Source organism: Orcinus orca, chromosome 10 (assembly GCF_937001465.1).
Source record: "Orcinus orca chromosome 10, mOrcOrc1.1, whole genome shotgun sequence".
Taxonomy (NCBI): Eukaryota; Metazoa; Chordata; class Mammalia; order Artiodactyla; family Delphinidae; genus Orcinus; species Orcinus orca.
This window is the reverse complement of record NC_064568.1, coordinates 30804132-30830228: the sequence shown is the minus strand read 5'-3', so window position 1 is coordinate 30830228 and position 26097 is coordinate 30804132. Positions and strand designations below refer to the sequence as shown.

Below are 26097 nucleotides of genomic sequence, written 5' to 3'. Positions count from 1 at the left end.
GCTCATGCAGCTCAATATTAAAAAAGCAAACAACCCAATCAAAAAATGAGCAGAAGACCTAAATAGTCATTTCTCCAAAGAAGACATGCAGATGGCCAAGAGGCACATGAAAAGCTGCTCAACATCACTAATTATTAGAGAAATGCAAATCAAAACTACAATGAGGTATCAGCTCACACCAGTTAGAATGGGCATCATCAGAAAATCTACAAACAATAAATGCTGCAGAGGGTGTGGAGAAAAGGGAACCCTCTTGCACTGTTGGTAGGAATGTAAATTGATACAGCCACTATGGAGAATAGTATGGAGGTTCCTTAAAAAACTAAAAATAGAATTACCATATGACCCAGCAATCCCACTACTGGGCATACCCAGAGAAAACCATAATTCAAAAAGACAAATGCATTCTAATGTTCATTGCAGCACTATTTACAATAGCCAGGACATGGAACCAACATAAATGCCCATTGTCAGACGAATGGATAAAGAAGATGTGGCACATATATACAATGGAATATTACTCAGCCATAAAAAGGAACGAAATTGGGTCATTTGTAGGGATGTGAATGGACCTAGAGACTGTCATATGGAGTGAAGTAAGTCAGAAAGAGAAAAACAAATATCGTATGTGAACGCATATATGTGGAATCTAGAAAAATGGTACAGATGCACCCATTTGCAAGGCAGAAATAGAGACACAGATGTAGAGAACAAACACCAAGGGGGGAAAGTGGGGTTGGGGGTGGTGTGATGAATTGGGAGATTGGGATTGACATGTATACACTAATATGTATCAAATAGATAACTAATAAGAACCTGCTGTATAAAAAAATAAATAAAATTCAAAAAGAAAAAATAGAGAAGCCACTGCAATGAGAATCCCGCGCACCGCAAGGAAGAGTAGCCCCCACTCGCCGCAACTAGAGAAAGCCTGCGCGTAGCAACGAAGACCCAACACAGCCAAAAATAAATAAATAAATAAATTTATAAAAACAAAAAAACACACCAGGGATTGTGCACCTGTGTTCTATACACTATCTGCGATCATTTCCTCTAACATGTTTGGAGCTTCCTGGGGGCCAGATGTAGGTGGATTTATATGTCAGGGTACAGTTCACCTGGGATGTTGGAAGTCTGCAGAGGGAGAAAGTGGAAAGAGCCCATGGGGGCAGGATTGGGGCTGCTTCCCAGTGGGAGGACCATTTCAGCCATGGTCCCAGCTCCTGCCCCCCAGAGAAAGCAGGTATACCTCAGGCAGGAGTCTGAAGTCTCTGTCCAAAATGGAACTGTAGGAGCGATGGAAGAATTCCAAGAGGCTCTTTGCCACGAAGTGGAATGCATAGGCCTTGGCCAGCGGAGGAAAGAGTTTCTGCTGCTGTGTCTGGTAGTCCAGGACTTTTGCCTCTGGGTCACTGAGGGGAAGAAAAGCAGATTTGCTACCTGCCACATCCATCTTCCCTTATCCCCAATGCCATAAAAGCCTTAAAAACGGACAGTTTAGCTCACTGCAAAATTTGACGTAGACTGACGTGACGCTAGTAATAATCTTAAAATTCCATCTAACATGAATATCCACACATTTCACTGTAGAAATATTAACATGTCCGCTTATGGGTGCTGCCCCTTGTGGAGGTTTACAGTATACGCACCGTATTAACCTGCTAAAAATCTGGAAAGTTCTGAATTCCAACAGATCTGGCCTCAAGGATTTTGGGTGAGGGGTTGTGGCCCTGAAGCCCTGATTATTTGAACCTTGACCTTTCACTGTCCAGGTGTATGTGCTGTGTGCTGGGAAATATGTGGAACCTAATTGATAACTCTGAGGATGTGAACTTGGGTTGGATGGAATTCCGAGGTAGGGATTGCACCCGCCTTGTCCGTTGCTGTGTTCTCAGTGCTGGAGACTCTGTTCAGCATTAGGGGCCTTCGGTAACTATTAGTGGATTGAAACGGAGTGTGAATGTGGGACGCCTCCCGTGGCTGATGGGGAGAAACCTGGTGTCTCTTCTCTGGGCCAGCAGCCCCTCACCTGGACGTGTACTATTATAACCATCCCAGTCTTATGCAACCCAGAAGACTGGGCTCCGACAGGATATCATTGGCAATACCTCCTTCCCAGCTCCCCTGTCCCCCAGAGAAGACTCCCTCAGCCCGGGATTCTGAAGCCAGGCTGGCTGAGGGTGATTTGGGTTTGCCAGTAAAGGACCCTGGGCTGAGGGCCTGGCATGCTTCACTGCGTTTCAGCCCTAGCACCACCCTGGAAGAGCGTTTTTGTCACGCCCATTTAGTTGACGAGGAAGCTGAGGGACAAAGAGGTGTGGTGGCTAATCTAAGCTCCTGGAAGTGGCGGAGCTGAGGGTGGCACCGGGTCTGCCTGGTGTTCGACCCTCAGCCCGTTTTGCGTTCGAGAACACTGGATCCTTGAGCCCATGGTGTGGAATACCACCGGCCTCTTGAGCCAGACGTCCTCAAGTTCCAGTCCTGGTAACCTCACTCTTTCCTTTACAAGTGAGAAGATAGGCCCAGAGAGGGCAAAGGACTTGCCAAGGGGCGCTTACTATAGTTGGGGCGAGAACTGTCAGGTTAAAGCTCGTCTCTGCTCCATGAGTTCGGTCAGTTATGCTGTGTCCAGCCCCCCTCTCTCCCTGTGCTCATGCTGCGGCCCCATATGCCCAGGCTCCAGTTTGCTGCATGCTGGGTATGTGCCCATTTGGGACATATTTATCCTAAAAAATTATTTGTTTACCTAAAATTGAAATGTAACTGGCAGTCCTGTATTTTTATTTGCTGAATCTGATAACCTTGTGTGTGTGTGTGTGCACATGCGTGTGTACACATACTCACATCAAAGCAGAGGGTACAGTGAGCCCTTTGGTGCCATGGAGTAGAGCTATTAGCCAGACAGAACCACATACAACAAAATGGGTGCAGACGTGGACGTACCATGGTCAGATGTTGGCAGTCACAACCAGACAGAATCAACTGTAGCCAAATACAGTCTGACGTGACAGCCGGGTTTTTCCAGACACAGTCACTCACTGGGCAGACAGAACAATCTCGGGAGCCCCATTCACCCACAGCTTGGTGCCCAGCCGATCCAGATACACTCAGCCAGTCACAGCCATACCCAACTGGGAAACAGTCCGAGTTTGTTGGACAGACTGAGTCAGATCTGGTGGTACAGGGCCAGAGACACAAGATCACACAGAGCCTGATGGGGCCAGACACTGACAGACATAGGTTGGGCCAGCTGGTCAGCCTGGATTAGAGAGAGCCAGATAGAGACCCCACAGACCCGATGGGCCAGGTCCAGGCGGATGTGTGTGCAAGGGGGGGGGGGGTAACGTGTGCTCCCAGCACCCCACTCTGGCAGAGGGTTGGTGTCAGGGGGTAGGCACTGTGGGATCGAGGTAGCCCGGGCTGCGGTGGCTCCTCTGGGCGCCGCTTGCCTGGGCCGGAGCCGGGATTGGTGGCGTATGACGGAGTAGCGGATGGCAATGACACAGGCCTTCTGCAGCAGTGGTATGACCTCGTTTGACAGCATGTCCACCCGCACCACCACCATGCTGAGGTAGTTGCTCTTTGCTGTTCCGAGCTTGATGTAGGTACCATCTGGCAAGACCTGGTAGACCAAGGACAGGCAGTGGGTCTGAGCCAGGGCTCCCCAGCCTTCCCCACACCCAGAACTGTGGCCCTCCATGCCCTGAAAGCACCACGGTCCTCGAACTGCTCACCCGGGATAGACACAGCCAGCCGCCAGCCAGAATGTGCTGGTGTGGCCACGCTGATTCTTAAAACTGAAACGCTCCTGTGCTTGTTGCTACATAGCCGCTGCCCAAGTGTCTTGGTTCACTGCTCTCCTGTGACACTCCAGACCTCCCCACACTTCCATGGTAATGCCTGGCAAAATGGAGGCCTCCAGAACGTCCTCCAGCACTTGGCTGCTGGCTGGTCAGTGACTGGCTGTGTCCAGGCTGCGCTGTAGGTCGATACGCACATCATCCTCAGCCCGTTCCTCTTTTCCTCAGATTGCCTTGCCACCCTACCCCACGATTGCGCTGCCACCCCACGAGGTGAGCATTTACCCATGAGAACTCTGAGGTTCAGAGAGGCCACGTGACTGGCCCCAAATCATAAAGCTCCTAAGCTGGGGTTTTACTCAGGTCTGTGGGACACCAGAGCCTCTCTGGGAGGGGTGCCCCAAACTCAGCTCTGTAGAGAAGGGCCCGGAGGCAGCAGCAGTCTACAGGGTGCCTCTGTCCCCTCTCCAGGCAGTGCAGGCTTGCAGCCTGCCCGGGACCCCACCTGTGCAAAGCGGCTCAGCATGTTCTCCCTGGGGATGCGCACATGGTCCAGTTGCAGGAAGCCATTATCCGAGTGGTCAAAGTCCATCTTGGGCCCAATGTCTCCAACGGTGATTCCTAGGAGGAGACAGAGGTAGGAACGTCCATCAGTTGAGTGCTTGTGTGTTAGGTACCAACACCCACATTCCAGCTCATCTGAGCCTGTCAGCAGCCTGTGACATTGGGGTTATCATACCTGTTTGCAGGTGACCAAGCTGAGGTCAGGTGCTGGGCCTTGCTCATAGTCATCAAGCCAGTTAGCGCCAGGCCTGTACAACTGGACCCCTCCCTGCCCAAGGGAGACATGCCCCAGTTTCTCCCATGGACCTCTGGGGCCCCCAGGACAGGGAGTCCTGGTGGGGTCTCCTGGCAGGGGTCCTGGAGGAAGCAGCATGAGCTTACCGGGCAGTGGGCTGTGGTCCTCGAGACTCCGGATGGGCACAATAAAGGCATGCATGCCCTGCTGGGCTCCTGAGCAGATCAGCTGGGCCTGGACCAGGGCATGGGTGGCCGACCGTCCCACTGAGGGTAGAGAGGTGAGAAGCCCAGCGTGATCCCGGATGTACAGAGCAGGCAGGCTAACCTTCCCCATCAGGACCCTGGGTGTGGGCCTAGTCTGTGAGGAGGACCAGTGTGGTGGTACGGGAAGGGCAGGACACTCTGTGAGGCTGGAATGGGGCTTTGTTTGAACTACCCTGGAGGGTGTGGGTCGGTGGAGGAGGCACGAGGAGCCTGGAGGACAAAGGGTGTTTTCTAGGGGAGCCGCACAGGACAGGGTATGCAAGGCAGAGGGAACAGCCTGCTCAGAAGCTTGAGGACTGGACTGGCTTGGTGGGGCCAGGCAGCGGAGGTGGTAGCATCCAGGGCAGCCAAGGGGTGCTTGGTCAGGATACCCCTTGATTCATAAGGCCTTTACTCGTCCTTGGAAATGACTGGAACCATCCAGAGAGCTTTAATGTGAGTGTCTGGCTCTAGAATGCACTGGGTTGGTGGCTGGAGATACAGGGGGTTCTGTCTAAACGCAGGTTTGTATAGGAACCACCCTACGATACACAGGCAGGATCCCCATGGGCTAGGGAAGGCTCAAGGAGGCTGATGGAGATCTTGAGGGGACGAAAGCCCTCTATGCCCTCTGGCCGCTCTTTCTTCCAAAGGCAAAGCTTGACAAAGGCTATGGATTTTAATGAAATCACCCCCAATGGAGCAATCTGGAAAAGCTCTGCATCTTTTAAAACTTGGTCTTACTACAGTCTTCTGACTGAAGTGTGTGCTCTTGAGTCATTTCCTTTGGAATCAAGGAGACAGGATTTTTATATCATAGCTGCTGGGGTACGTATGTCAGGATCTGTGGTCAGAACATGGGTCCCAAGTCATAGGGAGATGTGTGCATTGCTGCCCACCCTAGCAGATGGGCGCCTTTGAGACCTCAAAAAGTCCCTGTTCACAAAGAGGGGGAACTACCCCCAAAGAGCCAAACAAACCTAGCAGCGACTTGCAAAGGGCACTGTGAAATAAACAAGCTTGCCTTTTTTCTGTCCTCAAAAACTTCTTAATGACTCTCTCTGCCATCAGCCTAATAATATGAATACAGACAGCTAGCATTTACCAAAATCCAGGTGGTACCGCCCCTGTGCTGGTGCTTTGCGGTCTTTGCAGGGCAGGTAAGCTGAAGTCCCATTTTCCAGAAAAGGAAACTGAGGCTCAGAGAACGGAGTGATGTGCTCAAGGTCACTGGCCTGAACGGGGCAGAGCCCAGGTTTGAACCCTGCCTGATTTCAAAGGCTGGTTTCTTTTTTTTCTGCAGTTTTGTCAGTGGTCATTGATCACCACGCCCCACCTCCCCGCCCCGAGCATCGCTCTCTTATTTCTCTGGCCTGTCTCTCCACTTCTCTCTCCTTCTCTCAGTCTTTCTCCCTCTCTGCTTGTCTCTCACCTCTCCCTCTCTCTCTTTCTGCTTTAGTTGGACTCCTCACACTTGTTGTATTTTTTTTTCCCCATATAAGTGTTCACCTAATGGGTCCCCAAGTGCCACAGATGTATCCTCAGAGATGTATTCTCAAATCAGAGGAAGAGGGCCCTGGTGGAACCCTGCTCCTTGGGGCTTGGCAAATCACTGAGACTCTGGGAAGCACGGTGGGTGCGGCCTGCACCTGGTGGCCACAGGGGGTTGTGTGGCACCGGTGGCTTGATTGGAGCTGGGGGTGGGCCTGAGCCCTTCTGAGTGTCTGGAGCAGGGGAAGGGAGGGACGTTTTTCGCATTGACTGTACCCTGTGTGCTGGCTGGTGGCAAGCGTAATCATTAACTTGGGAGATGAGAGGAACAGGGGCTGTGGCGAGTGCTGTGTGTGGAGGGCGTGGGGGCAGTGTGCATGTGAGAGAGACCTTGACCGTCAGCCCCCAAAGTTTGGGTTAGTTTCCTCAGCTATTTCAAAGTTCCCTTGGCGGCCTCTCAGCCACTCACTGATGAAATTCTTCGTATCCCACCTGTTTTACTACGTAAGAACCTGGGGCTCAGGGAGACGTATTCACTTGCCCAAGGTCACCAGCCTAGAACAGGGAATCAACCTGAGGTCTGTTGAACATCAAAGTCAGTGCTATTCTGCGGTCCAGCTTTGTTCTCCTTGGGGGCAGATGGCGGGGGTTGGGGGGATGAAGGGATACTATACTCACGGTCCCCAGGCCACCATTTGATGGCAGTCAGCGTGGGGCTGTGCACCACAAACTCCTGGGTGGCTGCATCGTAGGTGGCTTCAGTCTCCAGGCCCTGAAGATATGTCCCTGGGCATCAAGGAGGGCAGTTAGACGTTGGGCCATGGTTGGAATCTCACCGGGGGCGCAGTGTCTAGGTCGGCCTGGAGCCCCCAGGCATCAGTGCAGTATGGAGTCGGGGTAGCTCCCAGCTGTACTCACAGGCATTTCTCTCCTTTCACCGGTGGGCTCTTTGGGGGACACATGGCCAGCCCATGATAGGGAATGGTGGCTGACATTTCCAGAAGGAACACCTTGCCTCACCACTAGATCATACAATATGTTCATATAAATTAGAAAAAATCACCCCCTCCTCAAGACCTTTAACTGCCACCTGCTGTAATATCTTCATATTAAATATATAAATCTATGACTAGTGAGATGTGAATGGGCGCTCTGGAACTGTGCAGTGCACTCCTGTACACTGCACCCAGCAGCCCTGGCTCACCGTGCCCCAGTTCTGTCTGGGCGTATGTCGCAAGGATCTGTAACTTGTTGCAGAGTGGGTCCCACTTGGCAATCTGCTCCTCTGAGCCGAGGCTCCTGAGCGCTTTCTGGAAGACGAATTGTAACGCTAAGCCCAGATCTCCAGAAAGGCTTCTGCAGGGGAGAGACACAGTGGTTGAACAGCCCATTGGAGACAAGGGCCCCGGTACCCTCAGGCTGGCAGGGTGCAGGAGGGAAGGGGCACCTGATATCCTTCTTTCCCAACAGGTAGTACCTTTGTTGGGGAAAATAGCTCATGGGCTGGGTTTTCTGGGGGGTCCCAGGTGAATTCCTCTCTGGTGGGGTTGCCCTGGGTGTGAGCACCTGTTAGCGTAATATAATTCACGACTGTCTTCAGACCAGCCCAGGCGCTGTGCTAACATCTGGACGTGGAATTTCTTCTTAATGGCGGCTTCATAACGTTCATTCTGGGTCATGAAATAATTATCCTTCAGGCTAAGCTCTGGGTCACTGTGGATGATGCTTTCTGTCAGGGACAGAGAACAGAGAGAGGGCTTAGAGTCCTGGGTGAGGTTCCTGGTACCTTCAAATCTTCCCATCCACTTGCCTCATGGATGTGGAAAGGAAGTCAGACATTGCTGTCATTTTACAGATGCAATGAATGAGGTCCAGAGGTGGCAAAGTGACATGCCCAAGGTTACAAAGCTATGCAGTGGAAGAATAAGGACTCTATCCAGGTCTTCTGCTGCCTAGGACTCTTCTGTCCCTCAGAGAGGGGCTCAGGAAATATTGACACGTTAAAGATGCCTTCATAGTCCAAAAGAATGAATCTCTAATAGTGGAATTTTGAGAGCAGAGTTTGTTATTTGAAGGTGGGACTGCTATTGAGGGACTCTTCTTCCAAGAAAAGCGTATGGACACGAAGCAGACGCTCCATTCCCCAGCCTCCTCTTACCGACTTCCCTCCGGAGCGCAGTGTTCTGGGCCCCTCCGTCAAGGATGTTGGTGAGCTCCTCCACGCAGAAGGACTGCATGTGCCGCTCGCTCTCTATGTCAGGGTGCACTTGCCTGCTCCAGGTGTCCCCCATTGACACTCGGTGCACTGGACTGCCCATCCTAGCCCGGGTCTGCCTGGTGTCCGAGAAGAGAGACTTGTGGCCTGGGTGCTCTGAGCCTTGGGCTGTGCTAAGAACCTGTGTGCAGGAGGAACTGCCCAGGGCTGAGTGTCAGCTGAGGCCTGCTTTGGAGGAAAGCAACCTCCCTTAAATGCTCGTGTGCCACTCCACCCCCGCACTCTCCCCTGTGGCCCTTGGCTGTGTACCAGGCACTGTCCAGGACTGTATGCAGTAACTGCTCAGTAAACGGTAGTTCAGTGCGTTCTAGCCAAGATTTGGACAGGGTCTGATTGCCTGGGGGAAATTCTCACATAAAGTCAATGAAGGTCACGTACGAAGAAATTCATGTTAGAGAGGTTAAGTGCATGGCCTCTAGCTGCACAGCTACTGCTGGCCAGGAGTTGGACCGGGTCCGACCACAGAACTCATGCTCTGTCCATGCTACAGCCGCACCTGGGGGACTAAGTCCCAGGCTCGTTTGGCCCATTTCCGTGAGCCTTGAGGGGTACTGCGGAGCTGAGGGGAGGAAGCTTGCCCCTTGCCTGTGCCATGTTCCCCCGGGACCCCTGTGTGTCCTCCACAGCCACGGTGGGCCCTGCGTCCTTCACAGCAAACCCTCAGCCTCTCAGAGCCCCTGTTTCCCCACAGCCCGGCGACCAGCAGGTATAGTCCTTTCTACTTCTCGAGTCTCTCAGATCCATGTGTTCCATCCATTCCCTTGGCTACCACCTCGGCCACCTTCGTCGCTCGCCTGGCCTCAGTGCCTCTCATCTGGTCTTCTGGCTGCCAGGGTGAGCTCCTAAACTGCGGTCACGTTGTTGACCTCGTACCCTGCTGGGAGTCTGGTGCTTGGGGCCGGCTGTTTGTTGTATGGAGTCCATGCCCTCTGCCATCTCACCACCTCTCGCCCCTTGCCCCGTATCCACCCACTCCGCCTACCCAGGCCTCCTCTCCCTCTCCTCCTGCCCTTTGCCCCCGCTGTTTCCCCTGGTGTTCCTAGTGAGCCCCAGCCTCCAGGGCCACCTCCTCTAAGAAGCCTTCCCGATGGCAGTGCCCCCTGGGAGAACCGAGCAGCCCTTCGGTGCCCCCACTGGGTGCTATTAGAGTGGACAATAGGAGCAGTTCCTCATTCACTCGAATGTCCCTGTCCCAAGGCAGTGAGTGCCTGGGGAGGCCAGCTCTGCTTTTGTGGGGTCCCAAGAGCCTGCAGGTGGCCACTATTTTGATTCCTGTTCTTCTCCACCACGACCCTGCAGATACACTGCTGTCGTTACAAGTATTTTATAGAGAGGACAGCAGCCTCGGGAAGAGAGGAGACTTTGTAAGGTCACGTAGCCACACGTACGATAGCACATGGGATTCATCCACAGGCTTACAAACCGACACCCGTAAGTGGGCAACAGGGCTGTGGGATGCTGACAGAGGGCCTGGCACATTCAAGGAGCGCCCCCGTCAGCTGCCCCCTGGATCCCTGCAAGGCCTTCTAGCCTGTCTCCTCTCTCCCTGCGTCTTCCTCCTGCGCTCTAACTGCCGCTGCGTCCTTGCTGTGCTCCAACACCCAGGCCTCGCCCCTCACCCTCCAGCCTCTAGAGGCCAGGGCTGTGTGCTCTGCCTGGAACACTCCTTCCCCGATGTGCCCATGGCTCCCTCACTACCTCTGCAAGTCCTTCATCAGTGCCACCTTCTCAGTGAGGCCCACCTGACCACCCTCTTTAGAATCCCGAGCCCCTTCCCCCAGCATTCCCAGTCTCCCTCACTCTGCTCTTTTCTCTTTTCACTTATCGTAACATAATTTGCTCCTTTGCTATGTTTTTGTTTATTGCTGTCTCTACCTACTTAAAGGGAAACTCCAAGAGGGCCAGGATCTTTGTCACATTCGTGCTGTGGCTCTCACACTTAGCACAGGGCCCGGCTCATAGGTGGCGTCTAGGAAATAGGGGTCGACTGGAAGAAGGCAGCTCTCAGAGTCAGTAGGAGTTGCGGGGAGGGTGCAGCCCTCAGGAGCCTCCCAGTCCCTCCCGGACCCTATGGCCCGGTTCACCCGACTCACCTCTGTCCTGTGTCTGCACAGTCGGCCTGGCCTAGCCTCTAGCTGCAGGCCTAGGCCTCTCACGGGTGGCCCGGCCCCTTTCTCCTCCCCTGGAGGGGCGCGGCCTGGCAGGCCCTCGGCTCCCAGCTCTCCCTGGTTGAGCTCATTGCACGTACTCTCCTGTCCTCCTGCCTCCCTCTGGTGGTTGTGACCGCGCTGTGCCTGGTCGGGGGCTACCCTGGGAGATTGCTAGGAGGGTGTGAAGCAGGATAGATAGCTCAGCACGAGGCTGGCTGGGCAGCTTAGTGAGTGCCAGCTACCGAGCCTCTGTCTCTCCCTTTCTCTCCCTGCCTATCCGGCCCGCCTCCCAGAGCCTGGTGCCGGTCATATGCACACACATTCACTCTGCAGAAAGAAACACCGCAGGCCTCTACCCAGAGACCTGGGTTCAAATCCTGGAGGTATGACTCTGAGTTACCTCCCCTCTCTAAGCTTCTCTTGCCTTAACTATAACTCACAGGGTATGAAGGAAAGCTCTTGATAAACTGTAAAGCCGCAAGCATTTGTAACTTGAGAGTATTACTGTTTTCTTAGCTCCCCATGAGAGAATTTCTTAATTCCCAGGAGTGATGTTTAATGGTAGAATTTCCCGCTCTGTGTGGCAGGGTGCTGGTGAGAGTTCTGTGGGCAGGTGTGTGAGGGTTTGGGTCGCACAGGATGCACTGATTTGGTTACGCGTCAGTATTTATTTTTGAATGTCCACAGTGATCTAAGCACTGGGGCACAGCAGGAAGCCCAAACCACAGAAAACAAAGCTATACTAGTCCCCTGCCCTTGGGAACCTTCCAGGCTGGGGTCAGGGGGGCTGCTGGAGAGACAGATCATCACAGTAGAAATGGGCAGGAAAACCTAGCGGGATACTCACAGCCACTTCTAATGAACTTAGAACTTTTTTGAACTTAATACCTTCTTGCCCTCTCTTCCTGCTACCGAAGTCCCCAGGGCCTTCCCGCTTTACCTGTCCAGCTCCTGTGTCTTTTCGTCTCACTACAATGTCACACTCTTTTGGGAAGTCACCCCAGTCTGGATTAGAAGCTCCTGGCCTTGCCTTCTTAGCTCCAAACTTTTGCACTTTATGGTATAATAAAATGTATAGATTTGGTCTTTATCCCTGGTTCCTGGCACAGAGCTTCTAAAAAATCCTTGTAATCTGCTGAGTGATAAGACTGTCTTTTTTGTCTGTGGCTGGGGGCCCACACATAGCTTCGAGATGGGGGCTTGTTGCCAGGAAGACCAAGCCTTAATTCGAGGGTTGGAACTTTCAGTTCTCCCCCCCCTCCCCCTTCCCCAGCCTCCGGGGAAGGAGAGATGCTGGAGATTGAGTTAATCACCAATGGTCAATGATTTAATCAATTATACCTACATAATGAAGCCTCGATAAAAATCCCTAAACAGTGGGGTTTGGGGAGCTTCTGAGTTGGTGAACACATAGAGGTGCTGGGAGGGTGGCCTCCCAGCCATATCTTGTCCTATGCATCCCTCCCAATGGCTGTTCCTGAGTTGTGTCCTTTCTAATAAACCGGCAAATGCAAGTAAAGTGCTTCCCTGACTTCTGTGAGTCATTCTGGCAAATTATTGAAGCCGGGGCGGGGGTTATGGGAACACCTGAATTTATAGCTGGTAGGTCAGAAGTACTGAGATTTGCAATTGTTGTCTGAAGTTGGGGGAGTCTTGTAGGACTGAGCCCTAAACCTGTGGGGATCTGCGCTAACTCCAAGACTTAGTGTCAGAATTGAATGTGGGACATCCAGTGTTGGGGAATCAGAGAATTGCTTGTTGCTGGAGTGGGAAGACTACACGTTTGGTGTCACAAGTGGTGGTAGAAAGAGACAACACACCCTTGGTATGCCCACAACAGTGGTGGCTATTTTTTTCTTTAATTATTGGTTTTTGTCTAAATCACCGGTGAAAGCAAGAACTGTGTTGTTCTTGGTCACCAATGCGGTCCCAGCCCCAGCCCCAGCCTAGGGCCTGGCCCGGGGTAGGCGCTCAGCAAGTATTTGGTGGATGAATGAATAAACAAAGGTTGGCAGGAGCCATCAGGATTCTCTATCCCAAGGGCGTGGCCATGTTTGGGGAAGGACTGTGGAATTTTGGCACTTTTTTTTTTATTTGGTATTGACTCTTTTCTGCTTGAAGTTTTTTCCTTTATTTACTGTTTTAATTGAAGTTGATTGAAGTTGTAAATAGTTGATTTACAATGTTGTGTTAGTTTCAGGTTACAGCAAAGTGATTCAGTTATACATATATATGTATGTGTGTGTGTGTGTATATATATATAAATCTATTCTTTTTCAGATTCTTTTCCGTTATAGATTATTAAAAATATTGAATATAGTTCCCTGTGCTATACAGTAAACACTTGTTGGTTATCTATTTCATATATAGTAGTGTGTTTATGTTAATCCCATACTCCTAATTTATCCCTCCCCCTCTTTCCCCTTTGGTAACCATAAGTTTGTCTTCTATGTGTGTGAGTCTATTTCTGTTTTGTAAATAAGTTCATTTGTATCATTTTTTTTTTTTTTAGTTTCCACATATAAGTGATATCATATGATATTTGTCTTTCTCTTTCTGACTTCACTTAGTATGATAATCTCTAGGTCTATCCATGTTGCTGCAAATGGCATTATTTCATTACTTTTTAAGGCTGAGTAATATTCCATTGTATATATGTACCACACCCTCTTTATCCACTCATCTGTCAGGGGACATTTAGGTTGCTTCCATGTCTTGGCTATTGTAAATAGTGCTGCTGTGAACACTGGGGTGCATGTATCTTTTCAAATTACAGTTTTCTCCGGATATATGCCCAAGAGTGGGATTGCGGGATCATATGGTAACTCTGTTTTTAGTTTTTTAAGGAACCTCCAGACTGTTCTCCATGTGGCTGCACCAATTTACATTCCCACCAACAGTGTAAGAAGGTTCCTTTTTCTCCACACCCTCTCCAGCGTTTATTATTTGTAGTCTTTTTGATGATGGCCATTCTGACTAGCATGAGGTGGTACCTCATTGTGGTTTTCGTTTGCATTTCCTTAATAATTAGCAATGTCAAGCATGTTTTCCAGTGCCTGTTGGCCATCTGTATCCCTTCTTTGGAGAAATGTGTATTTAGGTCTTCTGCCCACATTTTGATTGGGTTGTTTGTTTTTTCGACATTGAGTTGTATGAGCTGTTTGTTTATTTTGGAAATTAATCCCTTGTTGGTTGCATTGTTTGCAAATATTTTCTCCCATTCCATAGGTTGTCCTTCAGTTTTGTTTATGGTCTCCTTTGCTGTGCAAAAGCTTTAAGTTTAATTAGGTCCTATTTGTTTATGACACTTTTTTAAAAGGTGAGGGTTGGTGTGTGTGTGTGTGTGTGTGCCCTATTTGTACTTACGTGCATGCCCCAACCTGAGATCCAGTCCTCTAATCTCAAAGCTGGATTCCTCTGGGACTAAAAAAGCTGTATACCCAACTACGTTTCCAAAGTGATCCTGACCTTTCTGCTCCCTCTCCTGGTCCTTCCTGATGGCTCCTGCCATCTTGTGCCCTTCAGGAACTCAAGCTGTTAATATCCCAGCAGCTTAAAAGGCTCCCCTCACATGTTTCTTCAGTGAAAGAATTGCTTTGTAATGTGAACGATTTTCCTCTCTCCCCATGTTTCTGCTCTAAAATTTGGCTTGTCTTATTCATGCTTAGCATTAGTATTTGTACACCCCTAGCCATCATTCCCTGGACAGATATTTTTGGAGTATCTGCAGTGGATTGGGCACTGCTTTGAGTGGGACCCAGAGGGGAACCTGGCCTCGGTGAGTGGGGTGGGGTGTTCATAGGTTCCCTCACTCCCCTTGCATAACAACACTGGAAAGTAGGATGCAGCTCCCCATTTTGCAGGGGAGGAGACAAGAGAGGTGTTGTCGCTTGCCCAGGTTTGCACAATAAGTAGATTACAGAGCTGGAATTTGAACCAGGTCTTTTGATGGTAAAGACTGTCTCTTAACCCATTTGTGCAAGGTTGGAAAAGAAATCAGGAGACGCAGGCCTCCTGTCCTGGCAGGACTTCTGAGGTGTGCTGACTCTGGGCAGGCGCCCTCCCCTCTTGGGTCTCTGCTTCCCTATCTGTAATGTGGAGTGTTTGCTCACTGAGGGGCCTCACAGCTGTCCACCATATCCCCAAGGTAGCGCCCAGCTTGTGTCCTGAGGAAGGGGCAGGATCCAAACTCTGAGACATCACCTAGCAGGTCCTGCTGGGACTGGGGGGCCTGGACCCTTGGGTCTCCTGCTGCTGTTGGCAATGGCCATACACAAGGTGGTGGCTTCAGGGAAGGTGGCCTTTACCCTGCTGTTTGGAGGGGAAAGTTCTGGGTTCCAGCCTGGCTCTGCCAAGGATTTGTGCTGTTACCGACTATGGGAAATTACTTAATTTCTCTCTGCCATAGTTTCCACATATTGATTGTCTTGAGATAAAGCTCTTGATTTTTTTAAATGTGTATTTTATTATATGTTTCAAGTGTACGATATTATAATTTGACATCTGTGTACACTACCAAGTGACCACCCCCAAAAGTCTAGTTACCGTCAGTAACTATACAGTTAACCCCCTTTACCCCTTTGCTCACCCCTGCAGCCCCCTACCCTTCTGGTAACCACTGACCTGTTCTCTGAACCTGTAGGTTTGTTTGTTTCATGTTTTGCTTTAGATTCCACTTATGAGTGAAATCATATGGTATTTGTCTTTGTCCTTCTGACTTATTTCACTTAGTATATACCCTCAAGGTCTATCCATGTTTCCACAAATGACAGGATTTCCTTCTTTTTTATGGGTGAGTAGTATTTTATTGCATATAGATATACCACATTTTCATTATCCATTCATCCATCGATGGACACCTAGGTTGCCTCCCATATCTTAGCTATTGTAAATAATGCTGCAGTGAACATAGTGGTGCATATATCTTCTCAAATTAGTGTTTTTGTGTTCTTCAGGTAAATACCCAGAAGTGCAATAGCTAGATCATATGGTAGTTCTATCCTTAATTTTTTGAGGAATCTCCATACTGTTTTCCATAATGGCTGCACCAATTTACAATATGACCAACAGTGTGTGAAGGTTCCCTTTTTTCCACACCCTCTCCAGTACTTGTTATTTCTTGACTTTTTGATGATGGCCATTCTAACAGGTGTGAGGTGATATCTCATTGTGGCTTTTATTTGCATTTCCCTAATAATTAGTGATGTTGACCATCTTTTCATGTGTCTGTTGGCCATCTGTATGTCTTCTTTGGAAAAGTGTCTATTCAAGTCCTTTGCCCATTTTTAAATCAGGTTGTTTGTTTTGTTGTTGTTGAGTTTTATGAGTCCTTTATCTATTTTGAATATAACCCTTTGTTGAATATATGATTTGCAAATATCTTCTCCCATTCAGTTAGATGGCCTTTTCGTTTTGTTGATAGTTTTCTTCACTGTGCAGAAGGTTTTCAGTTTGATGAAGTCCCATTTGTTTGTTTTTGCTTTTGTTTCCCTTGCCTTTGGCGTCACATCCACAGAAACATCGCTAAGACTGATATTAAGAAGGTTACCACCTATGTTTCCTTATAGGAATTTTATGGTTTCAGATCTCACATTCAATTCTTTAATCCACTTTGAGTTAAGTTTTTTGTATGTAAGATAGTGGTCTCATTTCATTCTCTTGAATATGGCTGTCCAGTTTTCCCAACACCATAATGAAGAGACAGTCCTTTCTCCATTGTGTGTTCTTTGCTCCTTTGTTGTAAATTAATTGTACATATATGTGTGAGTTTATTTCTGGGCTCTCAATTCTGTTGCATTGACCTGTGTGTATGTTTTCATGCCAGTACCATGCAGTTTTGATTACTATAGCTTTACAGTATAGTTTGAAATCAGAGAGTGTGATACCTCCAGCTTTGTTCTTCTTTCTCAAGATTGTTTTGACTATTTGGGATCTTTTTTGGTTTCATACACATTTTAGAATTATTTGTTCTAGTTCTGTGAAATATGCCATTGGAATTTTGATAGAGATTGCATTGAATCTGTAGATTGCTTTGGGTAGTATGGACATTTTAATAATATTATCAATAATTATTCCAACCTATGAACATGGAATATTTTTTCATTTATTTGTGTCTTCTTCAATGTCTGTCATCAGTGTCTTATAGTTTTCATGGGCTTCAGTAGTTGCAGCACGTGGGCTCAGTAATTGCGGCATGCGGGCTCTAGGGCGCGCAGGCTTCAGTAGTTGTGGCACACGGGCTCAGTAGTTGTGGCACACGGGCTCAGTAGTTGTGGCTCGTGGGCTCAGTAGTTGTGGCGCATGAGCTTAGTTGCTCCGCGGCATGTGGGATCTTCCCAGACCAGGGATCAAACCCATGTCCCCTAAACGGGCAGGCGGATTCTTAACCATTGCGCCACCAGGGAAGTCCCGGTGAACATCTTTATGATTATTACTTTAAACTGTTTATCAGATAGTTTGTTTACCTCCACTTTATTAAGATCTTTTTTGGGGGGCTTTATCTTGTTCTTTGGTTTGGAACATGTTCCTTTGTCTTCTCATTTTGCCTGACTATATGTGTTTGTCTATATGTATTAGGCAAAACAGCTACCTCTCCCAGTCTTGAAGGAGTGTTCTTGTGTAGGAGATGATTCGTGGGGCCCAGATACACAGTCCCTCTGGCCACCAGTACCAGCCACTCAAGGGAGTGTCCCTCATGTGGCAGGGCTGGAGCTGCTACATGGGGTGGGCAGGGCAGGATACTGTACACTCGCCTGGCCAGGTTGTGGCTTGGCAGCTCCACAGTGTAGGCTGGGCTTGGGGTGCTCAAGCCACTGCTGCATGGGGAGGGCAGGGTGCAGGTTCCTTCAATGTTTGGTAAATTCTGTGTTTAAATAATTTCTTTATCAGCTTTGGTGCTGACTCTGCTTTACATGTTTTTGGATGTGATCATTTCAGTTTGTTGTACCAAACTATTGAATCCTCTAGTTTAATTTTTTTTTATTACGAAAAATTGAAAACCTGTCCAAATCTGGAGAGAACAATATAATGATTCCACAAGTACCTAACACTCAGCTTTAACACTTATCATCTCATGTCTTCCTATTCTTTGTTTTTGACTTTCTATTTCAAAATAACTTTAGACTTTCAGAAGTTTGCAAAAAATAGTAGTAGTTTCTGTACGCCTGTCACCCAGCCACCTCGTGTTGACATCTTACATAACTGTGGTGCGGTTAGTGAGAGCAAGAAATTATCATGACATACTACTATTAACTAATCTTCAGAACTTATTTGAGTGTGTTGGAAGGTCCCCAAGATGAACTTCAGGTTCAGTGACTTGCCTGAAGTACTCACAGAACTCAGAAAAGCTGATACACTCATGATCATGGTTTTATCACTGCGAAAGGATACAGATTAGAATCAGCAAAGGAAAAGACATAGAAGGTGGAGTCCAGGAGAGACCAGGCGCGACCTTCCAGTTGTCCGTCCTCTCCCAGTGGAGTTGTATGGACAGCATTTAATTCTCCCTGTGTGGCAACATGCACACTGTACCTATAACCAGGGAAGCCCACCCCAGCCTTGGCGTCCAGGGTTATAGGGCGTGAGTCATAGAGCCCTGGGATGCTGGTGTGGCTGACCTTAGTTACTCAGTCTCCAGCCGCTCCAGAAGCCACACTGATACAGCATGACCCGTGACCCCACGTACGTCACATTGTTGGTGTAAACTGCCTGGCGTGGCCCAAGGGCCCAGGTGGACAGAGGTACTCTTTTCAGGCAGGATATTCTAAGAGTTTAGAGGTTAGCTCCCAGGAGCTATCAAGGGCCAGTGCTTTCTTTGGAACGTGCAGGGTTTGAAATCCTGCAGAGTTAGTCATTCACTGCACATTGAGCTTTGCCAGTTTTCCCACTAATATCTTTTTCCTGGTTCAGGATCCATTCCAGGATCCCACACTGCATTTAATTGTCCTGTCTCCTCCAATTGGTACGGTTCCTCAGTCTTTCTGTGTCTTTATGACCTTGATACTTTGAGGAGTACTGGTGAGGTGTTTTTTTTCAGAATGTCCGTCAATTTAGGTTGGGGTGTGAGAAGGTATGGGCGACACCTCCCCCACAAAAGGGACTGGGAGAAGAGCAGAGTGTCTTGGGGTGGCCAGCCATGAGGGAGGGGTGGATGCCAGACAAGCTTAGGGACTAAGAGAAGTAAATGAGTGGAAATAGAGCTTGGAGGGGTCCGCAGTGACAGATATGACAGAATGAAACTACCAAGGAAAGGGAAAACAATAATTAACTTTTACTGAGTGCTGGCCATGTGCCTGTGCCTAACAAATATTTTATATTTGTTAATTCAGCCCTCTTAACAGTCTGTAAGGCTGGTACTACTGGAACCTTCGTTTAACAGATGAGAAACTCAGAGATGTTAAGTAACTTTTCGAAGGTCACCCATCTGGTGAGTGGCAGAGCCAGATCCCCTACCCAACCCCCAAGTCTAAAGTCTGCCTGACTTTGTGGCCTGGGCTCTTAACAGCCATGCTGTGCTACCTGTCACGATATCCTAACAAGGGGAGAGAGAGGTGGGGAGAGGGAACTTTCATCCCTTGAAATGTGCCAGGCCCTGGGCTAGGTGCTCTGTGTCTGTTCTCTCATGTTCCAGGACCTACCAGGCATATAGTAGGTGCTTAATGCGTGTTTCTCTCCTTCCTGCTCCTTCCCTGAGCTTCCTGGGCCAAGAGCAGGCACGTGGACTCCTGTGTCCCATTTGGCCACTGGCTTCTCTCAAAGCCGTGAATGTCCCTGGGGCCCACTCTGCCTTACCAGATTGGCTTGGGCCGGGCCACCTGCTGGCAGAGAAGGAGGAAGGAGGAAAGTGGCTGGCCATTTGGCCTCAGCAGGCTTGCAGAATATTTCCGGCAACAGATGGGAAGGCTTGAATGTGGGTGCTTTGCAAAACTTTCTCCTGAGCCTCCATCAGCAAATGCTGATGTGCCAATATAAACGCGCAGGCTCCAGCCAGGTGGATGTGAGTTCACATCTCGCTTTTGCCACCTGCTGGCTGTGTGCTTTTGGGCAGTAGCTTTGCCTCTTTAAACCTCAGGTGCTCCATCTGTAAAATGGAGGTAATGACAGTCCTGGGGGCTGAAACGAGAGAATTCATACAAAGTGTTTAGGCCAGTCCCTGGCACAGACACTAAATGTTCAGTAAGAGCAGATATCATTACCTATGTCACGGATGTGGAAACTGTCGTTCAGCAAGTTGCCCAGACTTGTGACAAGGAGCGATCGGCAGAGGTGGGGCTTGAATCCAGATCCAGGCACAGAATTAACTCTTTACAGGGAAAGCCTGGGACTGACCTTGCAGGGGGAAATGAACAGTTTAGTTCAGGCACACAAAAGCGTGAGCTAGCTGCCTTGGTCCCATGGGAAGCCCTTCCTTGGAGCGGGGAACCCCAGCTAGCTTAGCTGTTGCCAGGCAGCCCAGGAGAGCTGCCAGGGTCCCTCCCTGGGCAATCCTGCTCATCTCTCTTTGCAGGTCCTTTCTGGGAAGTGGATGGGCACACTTAATGAGAGGGCCAGATTTGGAAAACAAGCCCAGCCCCGTGTCCTCTCTGGGCGAGTGCCAGCCGATCATCAACTCAAATAACTGTGATGGGCTGAGATGAGGACAGCAACCGCTGGGATGGAGGGGCGCTGTTCTCATGAGGCCCAGCAAAAGGGGGCACTGTAAAACAAGGCCCTGGTGGGAGCAGCGTGGTTGGGTTTGATGGGTCTTTGGGAGCAATGGAACATCAAATGGTTTAGGCCACTGCTCAGCCGCAGGTACAGTTCTGCAAGGGGGCAGGCTGTGATGGTAGATTTTTTAAATTAATTAATTTATTTTTGGTTGCGTTGGGTCTTCGGTGCTGCATGCTTTCTCTAGTTGTGGTGAGCAGGGGCTACTCTTCGCTGTGGTGCACGGGCTTCCCATTGCAGGGGCTTCTCTTTGTTGTGGAACACGGGCTCTAGGCGCACGGGCTTCAGTAGTTGTGGCACACGGGCTCTGTAGTTGTGGCTTGTGGGCTCTAGAGCGCAGGCTCAGTAGTTGCGGCGCGTGGGCTTTGTTGCTCCGCGGCATGTGCGATCTTCCTGGACCAGGGCTTGAACCCGTGTCCCCTGCATTGGCAGGCGGATTCTTAACCACTGTGCCACCAGGGAAGTCCCCGTGATGGTAGATCTTAACCCGTTGGTTGGCCCCAGAGACTGGTTGGCTTTGGGGGTGGGGGTATGATATTGGGGATGGGGCCATGTCTATAGTGTGTAGATATTCCTCACCCCAGGACTCATGTCAGTCTATGATGGCCTGCATCTATGTTTATGTTAGCCAAATCTCTCAAGTTCAGATGGACAAAAGGAAGGTGAGATATGTTCCTGACTCTTGTGTCAAAAGGTTAGGATGGCATAGGGACCCCCTAGGAGCCCTTTCTAAGAGCACAGCCTGGCTCTGGTGGGAAAAATGTAGGCTTTGCCGACAGATGGCTCTGTGTGAATCTCATCTCTCCCCAGGAATTGTTTTGTGACTTCTGGCAAGTCCTTTAGTTTACCCGAGCCTTGGTTTCTTCATTTGCAAAATGGGGAGGATGATACCAAATTGTTATGAGTGGTGACATTGCTGGCTCTCCATAAATGCAGTGATCATTACTGATACCCATTCACAACTTTTTTGAACACCTACTATGTGCAGAGTCCGTCCTGGCTGGGAGTGGTAAAGATCAGCAGAGTCAGAAGGGGTCCCTCTTTTCATGAGGCTTGGAATTTGGATAATCTCAAGTGTGGTGAGGTTGGCTTGCAAAAGCTCCCTTGGAGCACACACTGCAGAACCAGGGAGGGAGTGTCCCTTCTCCTGAGTTCTTCTGTCTCTCTCCCAGGTTTTGTATTTAGTGCTGGTTTGCCTTTGAAGAGGGTGTCTCCACCCCCAGACCAGGACTTGTGGTCTGCTGAGTGTGAGAGTGTGGCCTCAGTGAGAACAGGGCTTGTGGTCTGCTGAGTGTGAGAGTGTGGCCTCAGTGAGAACAGGGCTTGCTGCTGTCGGCTCCCATTTAGGGCAGGGTCTGCCATCAGAGCTACTGCTGCAGCCTTGTCCTTCTCCAGGGTCTCCAGGACTGGGTGATGGCCTGACCGCTGCCTTCAGGGATGAGCTAACTCTCTGGATGCCTGGAACGTGGTGTGGAGGAGCCATGCAGCTCCAATACGAGTTCTGAAGGCACAAGTGCTAGTAGGGCCCAGGAATACTGACAAAAGCCCAAGAGGCCAAAGGAAAGCTTCTGGACCAAATGACACCTCTGGGCCAGGGTCGACATTGTGGAGGAAGGATTCAAGTGAGTGATGGTGATGAGAGGGGCTGAACCTGGGAAGAGGCTGGATGTATTGCAGAAAGAAGAAGAGGGAGAAGGGGCTTCTTATTCACTCATTCATTCAACAAACATTTAGTAAGCACCTGCTATGTGCCCTATGCCCCAAGTGGCCAAATGCCTTTTCTCAAAACCTGAGTGGGATGGGGCTGGGATTCTTTTCCCTGGAGCCTAGATGCCAGCATGGCACAGGCTAGGCCACTTGCTGGCAGGGAAGGAGGAAGGAGGAAGGCCATTTAGGATTCAGCCGTAAACAAGACAGACAAAAATCTCTGCCCTCATAGAGCTGACATTATCGTTAGGAGAGACACACAAGATAAATAAGTAAAATATATGTTAGACGGTGATAAGTGGTAGGGAGGAAAAATAAGGCAGGGAAAGAAGGGATAGGAAGAGTGTAGGTGATGCTGAGATTTTAGGAGGGGCGACCAAGGGGACCTGGTTTAGAAAGAGCATGAAAAAGACCTGAAGAAAGCGAGGGAGTGAACTGTGCGGCTCTGTGAGGGAAGAACACTCCCGGCCAGGAAATAGCAGGTGAAAAGGCTGGGGGGCGGGGGGCACATGCCTGGTGGGTGTGAGGCTGGGCTGGCTGGAGCTGCGTGAGGAAGAGGAGAGCAGTGGGAAGTAGGGCCGAGGTTAAGAGAGCTGGACGTATAGGACCTTCTCGGTCACAGGAACGACTCTATTGGGAGCCAGACGAGTGACAGATCTGCCTTAGATGTTAACAGGATTTTTAACATCTTAACATTTTGACTGCTCTGTTGAGAATAGGCTGTAGGGGGCAGGGGCAGAAGCAGGGAGAACAGTAGGAGGAGGCCACTGCAATAATCCCGATGTTTTATTTCTCACTGTGCCCCCAGCACGTGGCATGTTTCCTGGCACAGAGCAGACACTCAACAAATGCTTACTGAATGACGTGTGAATTAGCGATGCCCAAATACTGGTTCTCAGACTGGTGCCGTGTAGGCTATATGGAAAAAGTGTAGACAAACAGATACCAGGCACTGTTGCTGGGGATCCTGATCCAGTAGGTTTCTGATGGCAAAGAGGAATTTGGCTTTTCAGTACAGTCTGCAGGTAATTCTGGGCAGCAGGGTTGGCCTTCTGTGTCAGCTAGGAATGCTTTTGGCTGCAGGGAACAGAGAACAACCAGCAATGGCTTAAACAAGAGGGTTTTATTTTTATTTACAAGAATTCTGGAGGAGGATGGCTGCTGGCATTGGCTTGGTCAGGTGATGACAGGTCAATGTTTCTAAAATTCTCTTGGCCATTTTCTCATTGTAGCAAGATGGCTGCTGTGGCTCCAGGCATCCCATCATCAAGGTAGGAAGAAGGGAGGAGCAGGGAGTTGTTACCCAGTCTGTCTCTTTTATCAGAAAAACATAAGCTTTCCTAGGAGCCCCTGCAGACTTTGTCTTAAATTTCACTGGCCATACCTGGTCACATGGTCACCCCAAGCTGTAAAGGAGGCTGTAACAGTGAGACTCTGTATTTACAGCCTCTACAATGGGAGATGGCTGGAGAGAAGGAGTTGGGGCTGACCACTGGGGAGTGATCAAGGGTGTCTGCCATGGCTCCATGGACGACATGGTACTTGAGTTTCCTTCTACTTCTGGGGCTTTGTCTCCATGATTTGCCACCTCTGTGGAGCACCTATGGGGCCCCACAGAGTGAAATCCCAAGCATTCCCTTGGAGGGGCCTACTTCATCCTAGATACTCAGTCTTGCTTTTCCTTTCTGAACAACACACAGGGGACAGCTGCTTTGGGGAAGGGGTGGTCTTTATTTAGGGACTGTGCATTTTTAGCATTCTCTCACCTGGCAGACATTTAAAACAGTATTACCATCTTCTCACTAAGACTGTCACATTTGAGAGACTTTTAGAGCCGCCGCCCCCCCACAGGAAAAGGATGATGTCTTTAGTCCCTCTCCAGCCACCCAGTTAGGCCTAAGACCAGGATGATCCCTTTCCTCCCACCTTTGGTCCAAGTATCAAAGGGCATCCCAGCGGTAGCTCTTTCTGGTAGCTCTGTGCCAGTCTTGGGGTGTGAAAGGAAATGCTTTTCTGGCACTGCCCTGCTACCTTGAATGATGGGTTTACAAAGCCAGAGGCAGGGACTTCAGGGGAAAAAGAAAGAGGCCCGGTTTAGTCTCTAAATCTTTAAATATGGGATAGGAGCAAAAGGCTGAAACATTTGGTCTCGCGTTGGGAAGGGCGTTTTGAGGAAGAATGGGTGAATTCACTGAAGCTGGCCCAGGTGATGGAAACCAAATAGGGGTGGGTCCCAGGTGCAGAGGCTGGAAATGGGGACTCAACGGGACCGGTTTGGAAGGGTGGCTGTAGGGTCTTCAAACCGTTTTTTATATTTTCAGAAGCCTATTGGAAATCACGTTATAATTTGCTCTTCATAGGCTTCGGGAAAAGGTTTAAAAGAAAAGTTTTGTGGGAGTCTTTGGCTAGAATTGCATCAGTGTGGTAAGAAATGCAGATTGGCGATTCCATACATTTCTGGTCACATAACACAATTTGCTAGGCAAGAGCCTTCCCAGGCCTGAGGTCCCTGGGGTGGGTGGAAAATAAGGAGCCCTTGGGGGCCGTGGTGGCAGGTGGGAATCTCCAGGGCAGGGGGCCGTGGGCGCTGTGGGGCAGAGATGGTGGCCTCATTGACCACCCCTGGATGCTCCAGCCTTGCCGGGTACAGTGTGGGCCTCAGCCCAGCAGTCTAGGAGCTTCTTAGCAATGAGAATCTCAGCCCTCACCCCAAATCTACTGACCCAAAAGCCGGTCTTTTAGCAAGATCCCCAGTAATTTATAGGCACTGTGAAGTTTGAGAAGCACTGTTCTAGCCGTCCAGTAGCGGAAGGGCTGCAGCCCTGGCTAGGTGTGGTTACAGGGCCTGGGGAGGGTAGGGCTGTGGAGAGGAGAAGATAAAGGCATGGGGGTGGGGAAAGGCTGGCAGAGTCTGAGAAAGAAGCTGTCGTCGTTAGACAGACCCGTCCTCCCCTCAGGCGGCTTGCAGAGCAGGCATCCCGGGATGCTCTGCTGAGCTGCCCCACACCGGGCTGCAGAGACCACCCCGGGCAGGGACGTTCTTGGAGACCTGGGAGCTGGGCTGCCCAGAGAAGCAGGGCCCCATGGGGCCTGGGCAGAACGGACGGCTTGTCCAGCCAGAGATGCCCCTGTCCCTTCTCAACTCTGCCAGAAAAATCTTGGCAGAGCTCAGAAGCCCCCTCAGGGAGAGGTGCCTGGTGAAAGTTTTCCCAGCAGTGGCTTCTTCTTGGAGCAGGAGGGATGAGTACTCAGAACGAAAAGGCTGGGAGCTCAGGAGCCCCCATCTTCGGGGGGATGGGGGGAGGGCGGCCCTCTGGGACAACGCATTTTACAGAAGCGAGTGTGAACATCACAGATGTGTCAAGACCAGGGGCCCAGGGCTGCCGGCTACAGCAGGGCTGCAGGAAGGTGTGGGGACCAGGGGTGGGCTGCAGGGGGCGCTGGAGCTCCAGCAGCTGGCTCTAAAGCGCTCTCTCTTCACGGGTCAGGGTGGTGATTCTCCGCAGGTTTTCCCTGACTTTAATAAATTCGGGGGCATGGTCCTCTTCCTTTTCTGGTGGTTTTTCCAGCTGAAGGAGAGAGAAACAGAGATGTGAAGTGGGTGGGCTAGGGGAATTCCCATTCTCAAAAGCCACTGGGTTTGGACCAAGGGTCCTCTCTGGCGAAACAGAATGGGGATCAGTTTTGCCCCCAGCCTGGTAGCTGGGGGGAACAGAGCATGAGACTGTTTTCTCCCCGTGAAGCCTGGTTCAGATTGCTAACCTCGTTTCTAAAATGGGAACTCCACCGAGCTCACGGGGCAGTTGAGAGAGGGCAATCAGAATCAGCATGCAATACATTGGGCCCATGAGGAAACTGAGGTTCAGAGAGAGGAAGCCACTGGCCCAAAGTCACGCAGCAAAGGGAGTGGCAGAGTGAGGACTCA

At 50.0% G+C, this 26097-nt stretch overlaps 2 protein-coding genes and 1 long non-coding RNA gene across 8 annotated transcripts in view; 1 reads left to right on the top strand and 2 right to left on the bottom strand.

Annotated features, from left to right (window-relative positions):
* Nucleotides 1-8745, bottom strand: part of ACOX2 (acyl-CoA oxidase 2) — a 33667-nt gene extending 24922 nt beyond the window's left edge. The window contains exons 1-8 of one of the 2 annotated variants that reach the window (XM_033424707.2): nt 8494-8745; nt 7902-8064; nt 7540-7691; nt 7014-7121; nt 4746-4865; nt 4306-4421; nt 3450-3622; nt 1250-1412 (exon numbers count right to left, since the gene is read on the bottom strand). In XM_033424707.2, the coding sequence (XP_033280598.1) occupies nt 1250-1412; nt 3450-3622; nt 4306-4421; nt 4746-4865; nt 7014-7121; nt 7540-7691; nt 7902-8064; nt 8494-8653 (1155 nt within the window). In that variant the 5' untranslated portion in view covers nt 8654-8745. The remainder of the gene's footprint in view (nt 1-1249; nt 1413-3449; nt 3623-4305; nt 4422-4745; nt 4866-7013; nt 7122-7539; nt 7692-7901; nt 8065-8493) is intronic. The other variant, XM_004267967.3, reaches the window with a different exon arrangement.
* Nucleotides 8746-17682: 8937 nt separating this feature from the next.
* LOC125965513 (uncharacterized) lies at nt 17683-24256 on the top strand. The gene is made up of 2 exons (XR_007479477.1): nt 17683-20683; nt 20739-24256. It is a non-coding gene; the product is annotated as an uncharacterized LOC125965513 (long non-coding RNA).
* FAM107A (family with sequence similarity 107 member A) overlaps nt 23277-26097 on the bottom strand; it is a 79717-nt gene continuing 76896 nt past the window's right edge. For 4 of the 5 annotated variants that reach the window (XM_033424710.2, XM_004267968.3, XM_033424711.1 and 1 more), the window contains one exon: nt 23277-25741. In XM_033424710.2, coding sequence (XP_033280601.1) covers nt 25634-25741 — 108 coding nt within the window. In that variant the 3' untranslated portion in view covers nt 23277-25633. The remainder of the gene's footprint in view (nt 25742-26097) is intronic. The other variant, XR_007479448.1, reaches the window with a different exon arrangement.